The following is a 12126-nucleotide window of genomic DNA, read 5'->3' as shown; positions in this document are numbered from 1 at the left end:
AACACAAATTAAGAAATGATGCTGGCTCACTTACGCAGCACTACTACAATAATTTATTTTCTAAAACAGCATGTTACTCTAAATGTGCACAGAAACCAAAATCCTTAAACTGGCCACTTGAATTTATTTTTCCAGCTACACATTTAAATTGTAAGCTAGTACCAGTTGCACAGTGGTTTCTGCAGTACTGCATAAGGACAGACTACAGGAAGAAAGTAAGTCAGGGTGTGTAAGAGTACATCTTAAAGGCATGAACAATGAAACTCTACAACAAATAAAAGTCCTGCCACATTTTATAATCAAACAATGTTTTAATACAATAATATGTTCCATTCCAGGTCTGAAACCACCAAGTACAATGTTGTATACAAGCAGGTGCCCAAGTCACTGAAGGATACCAAGTGTGAAAACGAAAAAAATCTACTGCCAAGGTTTTTCTTGCTGAATTCTGTTACCAAAGACAGTATTTAACAAAATGCTTCAGGTCACCTGATGAAAGTCGCAATTAATTTTGAAGACTTGTGATGAAGCACATAATATGATGGCTGATGATTTATGGAAGTCTCATTATCACCAGTGTATCATAGGTACCTGGAGAAGCAATTTACATCATATCAACAAGCTTGAAGCGTCCTTCCTGTTTTACAGGGTGCACATTGATGAAGGTTTTATACAATACTGCTCCTACTGGTAATTTGCAAATCACTTTTTGGGCTTCCTCACTGTGAGGTGGCGGAACATGGACCTCTTTGGTGTATCTGACAAATCCATCTTCATAGGCAAACAATGTATATCTATGGCCCAAACCCACCTAGGAAACAAAAAAAATGAACAGATGAAAGAGGGGGGAAAAAAAGGAAAAAGATATGACATTTCTTTAGTGAAAGAAGCATACATAAGTTGTAATGAATCAGTCAGACCATAATAAAGTACAGTTGTGAAAATAAACTTACCATAACCATAGATGCTCAAATAATCACTGCTGTATTAGTCTTAGCTCCATGATTTATATCCTGCCAAGGATATAACAGTCAACTTCCACAGCTTGAGTTGAGCTGAGCTGACTAGACAGGCTTGGGCACCAAGCTCTTTAGAGCTTTCCTGCCATCACAGACAGGGAAGATGAGCCCTGAAAAGACAATGATAGAGACAAAAAAAGTCCACACCCTGACACAACACACACACAAAAAGACTTGTTACTGCGGCAGTTATCATTCAAAAATCTACAGTTATGGTAAGTTTACTTACACAACTGTACTATGTTTATAGTATTTATCACTGCTGCAGCAGCCTTAGCCATCAGGTAGATTACCCTAGTCTACTACATTTGAGAGACGGAAGGGGAAGATTGCAGGAGACCTGACAAAATGGCCCTAGCAATGTCTGATTTAGATCTAGAGAAGGATTCAAACTTGTAATGTCTTATAAATGTACATGTAGAAGACCAAGTTGCTACTTCTAGAATTCAACACTTTCCAAAAAGCCATAGATTTAGCAATGCTTCTGGTAGTGTGGGCCTTGACCCTGCCTAGAAGAGTTTTGTTGTGGGGAGTATAACAAGACTATAGCCAGAGATCATTTGAGAAAAAGTCTGTTTTGACTCAGGGTGCCACTTTTTCTTATCTTCACAAGAAATGAACAACTGATAGGAAGATCTAAGAGAGTTAAAAATGTTGAAACACATGTGCAGACAGTTCATGTCCTTGTCTTTACATTTTGTGTATGTGGTTTTTTAAACAGAGTTTTTCTGACTTCAGAAATTAACTAAGGGCAAAACATAACCATAGTAATTAATTGATTGCTGAGTGCTGAATTAATTTTGAGTGGTAGGATTGGTTGTTGTAGTAATGAATTAAAGTATTTAAGCGCTGCTGCTGTTTGAATGAACTGTCTGATGAAGCAATGGTTACTATCGCGAAAGCGCTCACCATTTTGTATTAAAAAAGATTTTACTTTGTCGTGGTTCAGCTTCTTTATTCCAGCTACCTTCCTACTGGGCACCTGTGTTTCAACATTTTCAACTTCTGGGCTGGTTTGGATTTATTTGTTTGCTGCTTGTGTATCTAATGATGGCAGAAGGTACTGTGAACATTGCAGAGAATGCAGTGTAAATGTAGAAAGGAGACTTCTGAATTTGCTGACAAATCAAGATAATCCACTGCTACAAACAGGTACTCTTAATATGAACTCTGAGACTGTTAATACCAACATCAATGAAGCTGAGATACGCAATTTGAAAAGAAATGTGGAGAATGATTTGTATAGGTTTAAGTGGCTCCAGAGCCAACGGTTCCATTTTGAAGCCTGCTTAAACCTAAACGTTATACCAAGGGGACACAGAGTACTTAATATTTCCACATATGGAAACACATACCCCACTTTGTTAGCCCAGTGGTAACAAATTAATCTTAACACCAGTAAAGCATATATACAATTGTTGCTGGACTTTTTCAAGCCGGTGGAACAAGAGCTTAATGAAAACATATGTCAGCAGCAACATGAACTGTCTTGTGCTTTATGGGGAAGCAGCTACTGAAGTTTTCATGCATGAACTAATTGATAAGATACCTCGCTATGAAACCAGACTGCTTGAGCAAAAGAAAAAGAAACTGTAGGGATTTAACAGATTTCACTAACCAGCATGTCTTTACTTGGCCGAAACCTGCACAGTCTGCAGAACAGTCCACTAGCAACTGCAATTTGCGATTTATGAGAGAAACCAATGGGCAGTCAGAGGCACCACCAACAGCCTACCAGCAGAGGAGAGGGCGAGTCAGCATGAGAAACCGAGGGCAGAGCATCGGGTACAGTCTGAAGAGACGACCAATGCACTCGGGGAGGAAGAGGAAACAACAAATCAACAGCCAGGAGGGAGTGTCCTTTCACCAAATGAGGTACATTCTGTTTACTCTACACCGATGGAAGTGCCATCGTCTGCGGCAACCAATGATAAGGCAACAACTGCCTCTACAAATACAGCCATGGTAAGAAGGAAGATTAGTATGTAAGGAGGACAACAACAGATATTTCCTGTTCCACCCCTACTGTTTCGAGCAGGGAGGAGAAAATCTGTGGAACAGGACATTTACAGGGGCCAGAAATGGAAAGAGGCACCAGGTCAGTTACAAACTCACAATTCGAAGAAAATGTGGGGGTATGGGAAGGAGAGTTAATATGGAATATTTCCAAATATGAACTGTCTGCAGCTGAGACTTCTTTATTAAACAGAGGTTTAAATTTTATACCTTTGACTAAAATGGACATTAGTGAATTTCTGTTATGTCTACGTATGTTTACTAGAAATGTAACATTCAAACAACAATTTGGAAATGGCAATGAGGCGAGGGATGTTCAGTTTATGAAAAACAGTCTGTATGTACCAATACTGCCGCTTAATATAGAAACCTTCTTAAAAGCTTGTGAAAATGTCATTTATAGCACAGGAAACAATAGTTTTTTAGAAGAAGGAAAGTATAATTTGACAAAGAGTGAGCACAAAGCATTGTGTGACTTGCAGACTAATGATAGCACAGTTATAAGACCTGATGACAAAGGGGGACCAGTGGTGATATTGAATGCTGACTTTTACAATACAGCTATGCAAGAAATGTTATTGGATCCAAATGTATATTCTGAAGTACCAACAACAATTGTGTTTGAAATGAGTGAACAGATTGCTAGTACCTTACATGAATGCATGTGTATGGAACTATTAAGTAAAGATCTTTTTAATTATTTCACTATTGAAAATCCACTCACACCTGAAATCCATGGCCTCCCCAAGATACATAAAGACCCATATAACCCGAAATTTAGACCTATAGTAGCAGGGGCAGGATGGCTAACAGAACTCATCGCTCTATACCTGGATAATGACTTGAAGACAGTACTCAATGAATATGTATACGTCTTGAAAGACACAGAACAGTTTTTAGTGGACCTTTATGGGGCAGTGAAGCAAATGGGAACAGCAGATACAGGGATGCTAGCCACACTAGATGTAGTATCTTTATTCACAAGTATACCCAATGACCAGGGGATAAGCATGGTAAAATCAGTGTTGACAAGGCAGAGAAAGTTCTCTAGTACTAAGACAGACTTTCTCTGTATGTTACTAGAATTGGTACTAGAGCACAACATATTTGTGTTCAATGGCATATGCTATAAGCAGTTGTCAGGGGTTGCCATGGGCACAAGTTGTGCCAACACATATGCAAACCTGGTTATGGTTAACTGGGAATATGAACATCTATTAGGTAATCCCCAAATAGCCTTTTATAGGTGTTTCATAGATGATATTTTTATTTTTTGGAAAGGTGATGGTGAACAACTTAAATCCCTGTATGCATACCTAAATACTTTCTAAAGTTTACGATGAACTGTTCCGAGATGAGTTTAGACTTCCTGGATGTTACCAAATACAGAGAAAATGACCAATGGTCTACAAAATTACAAAGGAAACAATATTACAGACCATCTTTTCTACACAAAAACAGTATGGATAATCCTAGGATTTTTCCTAACATAATCAGAGGTCAGGCAATGAGAACATCTCGCCTATGTTGTCAAGAGGAAGTGTAAAGAAATTAGTTAATTAAGCTAAGAACAGGTTTCACTAATAGGGGGTATAGTAAACATGAAATTGATAAGGTGTACCATAATGCACACAAAGAAAGAAAAGGTAAAGCTAAGCCCTACTATTCTGATAGAGTAGTTAGTGACACGGTAGGTATTAGGAATAGTGTTATTACCATACATTCTGATGGTTGTACCATATACAAGGGATGTGAAAAGGTTTGAAACCATCATACGACAAAATTGGCATATGTTGTTAGTAGATGAGGATATTACCAACATAGTGGGTGGACAACCACATTTTGCATTTAGAAATAAGAAAAATCTGAAACAGCAGCTTTGCTATCCAAGGACACCTGTTCTGATGGATAACGCAGTGAATGGTACCCATAGATGTGGAAAATGTACACAGTGCATTTATATAGATGAATCAAGGTTTTTTTAAGCACCGTGAAACAGGGCGTCTATGAGAGCTAAGGAATTCTGCTGATTGCAATACTAAGAATGTAGTGTATGTAGCTCACTGCATAACATGTTTCCATTTCTATGTTGGCAAAACTAACCGTCACCTTAGGGAATGGATAAGGGATCACCTTTACTGCACTAGAAAAGGGCAACTGTACAGTGCTTTGGCTAAGCATACATTGGATAAGGGGGATGACCATATATTTTTGTTTCAGGTTTTACACATCCAGAATGTCAGCAAAAGGATGGGGGACATAGTCAATACTACTGAAAATATGGAAGTAAAATGGATTTTGCGTTTAGGAGCACATAGAGGTTTGGGTCTGAACGACAGCGTTCCACTGAAGCCAGTGCTAAAATCTAGAAGGTTAAAATAAACTAAAAAATAATACTACTATTTTAACAAGAGAATACCACATTAACACATGCAGGGCTTTGGGTCAATATGACAGTATTTCTTGAGGTGTTTTTAGCATAGACATCATTAAAGACAAGCATTTGTTGAGATGTACATATTAAAGTATATGTATTTACTAGGTGGACAACATGTGCATTTATTAGGCAGAATATACATACTTATTAAGTTGTTGAGTGTGTACTGCTTATACTTTTATATATATTTTTTATACATTTTTATGTTTATATCTATGCACATAAGTAGTTACTGAATGGGGAACATGAGTATATGTATTTATTTATTGACTTATGTATTTTATTTATATTTATCATGTCCTTGACTTTACATTTTGTGTATGTGGTTTTTAAACAGAGTTTTTCTGACTTCAGCAATTAACTAAGGGCAAAACGTAACCATAGTAATTAATTGATTGCTGAATTAATTTTGAGTGGTAGGATTGGTTGTTTTAGTAATGAATTAAAGTATTTAAGTGCTGCTGCTGTTTGAATGAACTGTCTGATGAAGCAATGGTTACCACTGCGAAAGCGCTCACCATTTTGTATTAAAAAGAAGATTTTACTTTTGTCATGGTTCAGCTTCTTTATTCCAGCTACCTTCCTACTGGACACCTGTGTTTCAACATTTTCAACTTCTGGGATGGTTTGGGCTGGTTTGGAATTATTTGTTTGCTGTTTGTATATCTAAGAGAGTTAGTTCTGTCAAGATAGTACCAGAGTTGTCTGTGAATATCCAAGGTATGGAGTACCCTGTCTTCCTCATTTTTAGGTTCATGAAAGAAAACAGGGAAATGGATATAGTTTGGCTTAAAATAAACTCAGATACCACTGTAGGCATAAAAGGAGGAGTAGCTCTCACAGAAACTCTGGCTCTGTGGAACATGAGATAGGGTTGACTCAGCACAAGAGCTTGCAACTAAGGTACTCTTCTTGCAGTAGTCAGAGCAATCAATAAAATAATTTTCATGTTAACAAGCTCAAGTCAGACAGATTAGCTTGTCCAAATGGAGCACATGTTAGCTTCTCTAACAAAACTAAGATCCCAAGAAGGGCCATTAGTTTTCTTGGAGGACTCCTAAACAAAACCCCTTTCAAAAGCATTTTGACATCAGAACACACTGAAAGAGGAAGACCCATGGGAAGACATGCTGAAATATCCAATAAACGAATCCTGATGTAAGAGAAAGAAATAAAAGTTACATACTCACCATAACTATGCATCTGTGTTGTCCATTTTGATTCTTCCTCAGCTGATGGCTCTCGGATCTGATCTGATCTGACTCTGCCACATTCACCTAGACTCTTGGATCACACTATCAAGCTCCTCCCTTTACCCAAAATGCCTCAAAACCCTGTAATATCGCAGATTAAGTTTGCTTCCCCGGAAGCAGAAGGACTAACCATAGCCAATATAAGAGGAAAGTCAAAGGAAAAGAGAGGGGCTCAAACAGGAACAGTGGTTCCAATATTACTATCAGGTTACTCCCAAATGAAAGGTCAGAAGGAGGGGGGAGGAAGAATGAAAATGGACAGCACAGACGCATAGTTATGTCGAGTACATATCTGATTTTGTCATTTTCATTCATTCCTCAAATCATGGAAAAGTCCCCAGATACAAGAACATTGTGTGGCCCTCATGGAAAGATGGGGTCTGAAATGCAGAGATAAGGGGTCCAAATGGAGAGATGATAAAATCAGCAAAAGGAAAGAAGTATTGCTGGAACTGAATTCATCCTCAAGTCTTGGTAAGTACCTTCACAAGGTAGACCCTGTTTTTCACAAAATCTCACCAAGACTACACTGATATATAGACTGTATTTTATATTGCATATATCATGGACAGAAGTAGGCTAGAAAATAAAAAAAGATAGCTGGGTTCATAAGTCCCAGGATAAAAAAAGTGCCCAATCTTGATAGGCGCACTGGTAACAGGACAGGAAAAAATGACAGTGTAGAATCCTCAAAACACGGAAATATTCCTACAATGGGGCTAGGCCAGGCCCAGGGGGAGGATGCCCCCCCCCGTTGCAGAAGGAAGTAGAAGTCCACAAAAACTGAAAGGCCAAAAAAGAGCCACACAGACAAGAGTGGACTATTGAAATTATGTATTGTTACTATTATCCAAGAATCACAGAAATTCCAGACAAAATATACACAAAGATTGAGAGATAAATTAGAAGAAAGAAAATTACTTATAGGTTCATACTAGGCTATCTGCCCTAGGACATTTATAAGCCTAGCCAGAGTTGTGTGGCTTTCACCACCCCTTAGGTTGAAGAATACTATACCCATTAGTTTGCCGTGCCTCTGTCCAGCAGTGATACAGAGATGATCCCCGGGGTAAATCTACGATCTCCCATCCACTGGTCAAGATTCCTCTTGAACAGAGCCAGCGAGGTGCTCTGTCTCACATGGACCGGGATTCTGTTCCACAGCATAGGGAGTCTCTGGGTGATGAATCTGTCCCTCCAGCACGTCCTATTTATATCCGTGTTGAGGTTTAAGTCTCTTGCTCTTGTGGCTCTGGTGGATTTGGATTTTTTGAGGTGGAGCATGTCCATTAATTCCGGGTTGGACATGGCCTTGTATGTCAGGCACAGGTCACCTCTGAGCAGACGGTATGTGACTGAATAGAGCTGAAGTTTCTTCAGTCGGGCAGCATATGGCATATTTTTGAGCCCCTTTATCCTTTTGGTGAGGAACTTTTGGAGTCTTTCCAATTGCTGCAGGTGTCGGGTAAGATACATTCCGAATGGGGCATTGTACTCAATCATTGGTCTGATAAGTGAAGAGTACAGGGGAACAATGACCTCCCTTGATCTGGATGTGAATCCCTTCATAATCAGATGGGCAATGTAGAAGGTCCTCCTAACCACTTTGGCAATGTGAGTGTCAAAAGAAAGGTTACTGTCAACTTGGGTCCCCAGGTCCCTGATAACCTCTTCTGTGCTTAATGGATTGCCACCTATGTGGTAACTTGGGGTTACCTTGTTTTTACCAAAGGGTATGACTATATATTTTTTGGCGTTTAGCTTAAGGCCATGGCTCTGGCACCAGTTATCCGTTTCTATGAGACCTCTCTGAAGGATATCTGTGTCTGATGGATTTTCAACTATGGCGCCCAGTTTGCAGACATCTGCAAACTTTGTCAGCCACAATCCTCCTATGTTTGCCTGCACTTCTGAAAAGTAGATGCCGAACAAGTGGGGGCCCAGGACTGAGCCCTGTGGGACACCGCTTGTGACCGGCTTGGAGTCTGACATGGCACCAGCAACTCTAACCCTGTGGGTTCTGTCCTTGAGCCAGTTTGCAACCCATCTTGTGACATATGGGTTTACATTTAAGCTGGTGAGCTTTTCTATGATACCCGAGTGGGGTATTGTGTCGAAAGCTTTTGCAAGGTCAATGTAGGCTGTGTGAACTGCCTTACCCTCATCAATGGCCTTGGTGACTGTTTCAAAAAAGTCGACCAAGTTCACCACAAGAAAAACTGTCAGAAGCTTCAAATAAAAATTTGTGTTCATTAATACAACAGATCCATAAAAACCACTATTTAGGCTAAGAAACCTTGTGTCTTTGGATAAAAAGAAGCAATTGAGAAAGTGTGAAAATTTAAAAAACAAAACTTAGAGACCTTTGAAGGGTATAAAAAGAAATATGGACATGGGAAAGAAAGAGAGATCTCATATGGTGCAATGTTTTTGCAAAAGTGAAAGCCAAATAAATCAACACAAAAAAGGCAGCCCCAAAGATATTCAAAGAGAAATATAGCCAAAGACATCCAAATATGGAAAATTTCACAATAAAAAAATAAGATCACAAAGAGGGAATGGAGAACAAGATTAGTCAAGTAGAAGTTATAAAAACAGAAGCTGAAGTATGGCATATTTGCAAAGTGATTTAGTGTAGAAAGTCTAACACAGGTCATATCACAGCATGATGGAACAACTAGTCCCCAAAGTAAGGAGAAACAACAGAAGCAAGAGACATCTGAAGAAATATAGACACGGGAAAGTAAAACAGATTTAACTCATTTACTCCAATGGAGCTCAGGAAGTTTGTACTGTAACTTCCAATGGGCGGAGCTTAAGTCTTTTGACAGAATTATGTCCTCACATTTCAAACAAGTGTTCATATCTTTGGAACCATAGGGGTTATGAAAGAAGTATAAATGGCAAACCTTTCAGCACAAGCTATTTGATAGTGTGTAGTATTTTTTAGGTTCTAGGTCTGAAACTGAATTTTATAAGAAAGTAAACACAGTAACTATCATGTTTTTAATATTTTGTAAACAACTTACAGTAGCTCAGCAACCATTCAAGTTACACACACACTGTCAGCAACATTTATTCATCTAGCTGACAGCTTTAATATGAGGCTAAGAAGTTCTGTCTGTGTTACTTGGTTGTTGAAATATTTAGAAAAATTTTGAATACATGTATAATACATATATGTATAATGTGTATATATATATATATATATATATATATATATATATATATATATATATATATATATATATATATATATATATATATATATATACACACATACACACATATAAATTAATAGCATAAAACAACAGTTAGTATCTCTTTACCTGCACTAGACAGGAGTCTAATATTAATGCAGCTGAGTTTGCCATAGTGTAAGCTTTAAGATGGAATCTTTTAAAACTTTGTACATTGCACGGTTTTGGAATTATTGATGCAAATATGAACAAAAGTATTTGACACCTAGAAGAGTCAATAGGAGTTAACTGCAGATGCACCTGGAGGTGTCACTCAAATCATGTTTTTGTTTGTCTTTTCGGCTTTTCCCGGTTATGGAGTCGCCACAGCGGAACTCTGGTCTGCTAATGATTGGCAGTACATTTTTTTATGGTGCCGAGTTGCCAGCCTGACGGCCAATTGTAATGAGATAATATGGTGCAATATTTATGGAAAGAGAAAGCAAAACTGATCAATGCAAAAAGAGCAGCACCAAAGACATTTGAAGAGAAATACAGGCAAAGACATCAGGCTATGGAAAATTTCACAATACAAAAACTAAGAAAATAAAGAGGAAAAGCAGAAAAGAGGATTAGCAATGGAGAAGTTAAAGAAAGAGAACCTGGGGTTATGGATTATCTGCAAACTGAAGGATTTAGTGCAGAAAATTTAACTCGGATAACAGAACAGGACAGAGCAATGGACACCCAAATTAAGAAGAAACCAATGCTGCAGGAAGCGTCTAATCAGTTGACATATGAAGATACTTTGGAGCCTCCCATAAGAAACCAGTACAAAACTGTGGCAAATCTGACACAGTCAATATCATGGAGTGATAGGCTAGCGAGTTCCCATATGAAAGAGCAATGGATAACACAGGGTGAAACTGAAGAGTGTGTGGCACAGGAAGAAGCTCTGGAACTTTCTATAGAATGCCCGCAGGAAATGGTAAACGAAGAATATGCCCTCAGTTTAGAAGGAAATGATCTAAGAGAAGGGTAACTTGATTTAATAGAGATAGACAGACATATTAAGATCAATGAAAGAACTAGAATGCAGAAGGTCAATAAAACCCAAAAAGTTACAAATTTGATAAAAGAAACCAACACAGAAATTAAGACTGTCCATAGAGATTTATGCAATATAACAGAAGTAAATAGGATACATTACTGTGCTCTCAAATTAATAACAGATGAAGTCCTACCACAAGAACACAGGGTAGTAAGAGAAAGGATGGGGGAAATCGAATGACATCATGGAAGTATAGAATAGAGAAAATTATAAAGCAATTCAGATAAGAAATGTCACTGAGTACAGAAGTGGGAACAGATCAACAAAAATACTCAGAAAGATAGACATGATAAAAGCAATGTGCAGTATTATAATGGATCAGGATTTATCATGCACTTCCGCAAATAATAAACTAAAAATATCAGCACAGGCATAAACACATATAAATATAAAGGAAAAGTACAAAATAAGCAATTTATTAATGACCAAAAAAGTTTTACAGAGAACTGGGAAATAAGGCAAGAGGAATTGAAAGACCATCAAAAAAAGAAGAAATGGATCCATTTTGGAGCAATATTTATGAAGATCCTGTGGAACTTAAAGATGCTAAATGGATAGAAAAAGTAAAAGAAAGAATAAGGAGTTCAAATGTACAGGATATGAAATGGGATAAAGTAATGGCCAGCGAGATTGAAAACAAAGTTAAGAGAAACCTCTAATTGGAAAACCCCAGACCCAGATGCAGTACCTAACGTCTGACTAAAAGTATTAACATCTTTGCACGAATATTAAGCCACGAGGAAGAACTATTTAAATGCGCACCCTAGAAAGACACCAGCCTGGCTAACACCAGAAAAACAATGCTCCTACTTAAGAGTGAACCTGCAAGCTACGCTAAAAACTACAGACCAATAACTTGCCTTCTGACTATTATAAACTATACAGTGGAATTGAAGCCAACAGAGTTTATAGCCATTTAGAAGAAAACTCAACTATGGAAATAGAATAAAGGGGTAATAAAAGAAAGCCATATGGAACCAAGGATCATTTGTTGTTAAATAAAGTCACAGTGGACAACTGTAAAAAGGGATAGAATCTAAGCATGACATGGACAGACTACAAAAAAAAGCAACTGACAGTATCCCACATTCATGCATAAAAGAGTGCTTAA

At 38.0% G+C, this 12126-nt stretch overlaps 1 protein-coding gene across 1 annotated transcript in view; it reads right to left on the bottom strand.

The window, feature by feature from the left end:
- Positions 1-291: 291 nt before the first annotated feature.
- Positions 292-12126, bottom strand: part of MRPL27 (mitochondrial ribosomal protein L27) — a 192504-nt gene continuing 180669 nt past the window's right edge. The window contains exon 4 of the mRNA XM_044084996.1: positions 292-811. Coding sequence (XP_043940931.1) covers positions 605-811 — 207 coding nt within the window. The 3' untranslated portion in view covers positions 292-604. The remainder of the gene's footprint in view (positions 812-12126) is intronic.

This window comes from Protopterus annectens, chromosome 10.part0, assembly GCF_019279795.1.
Source record: "Protopterus annectens isolate FY-2018-M chromosome 10.part0, PAN1.0, whole genome shotgun sequence".
NCBI classification, from domain to species: domain Eukaryota; kingdom Metazoa; phylum Chordata; order Ceratodontiformes; family Protopteridae; genus Protopterus; species Protopterus annectens.
This window is presented reverse-complemented; position numbering and strand designations above follow the sequence as displayed.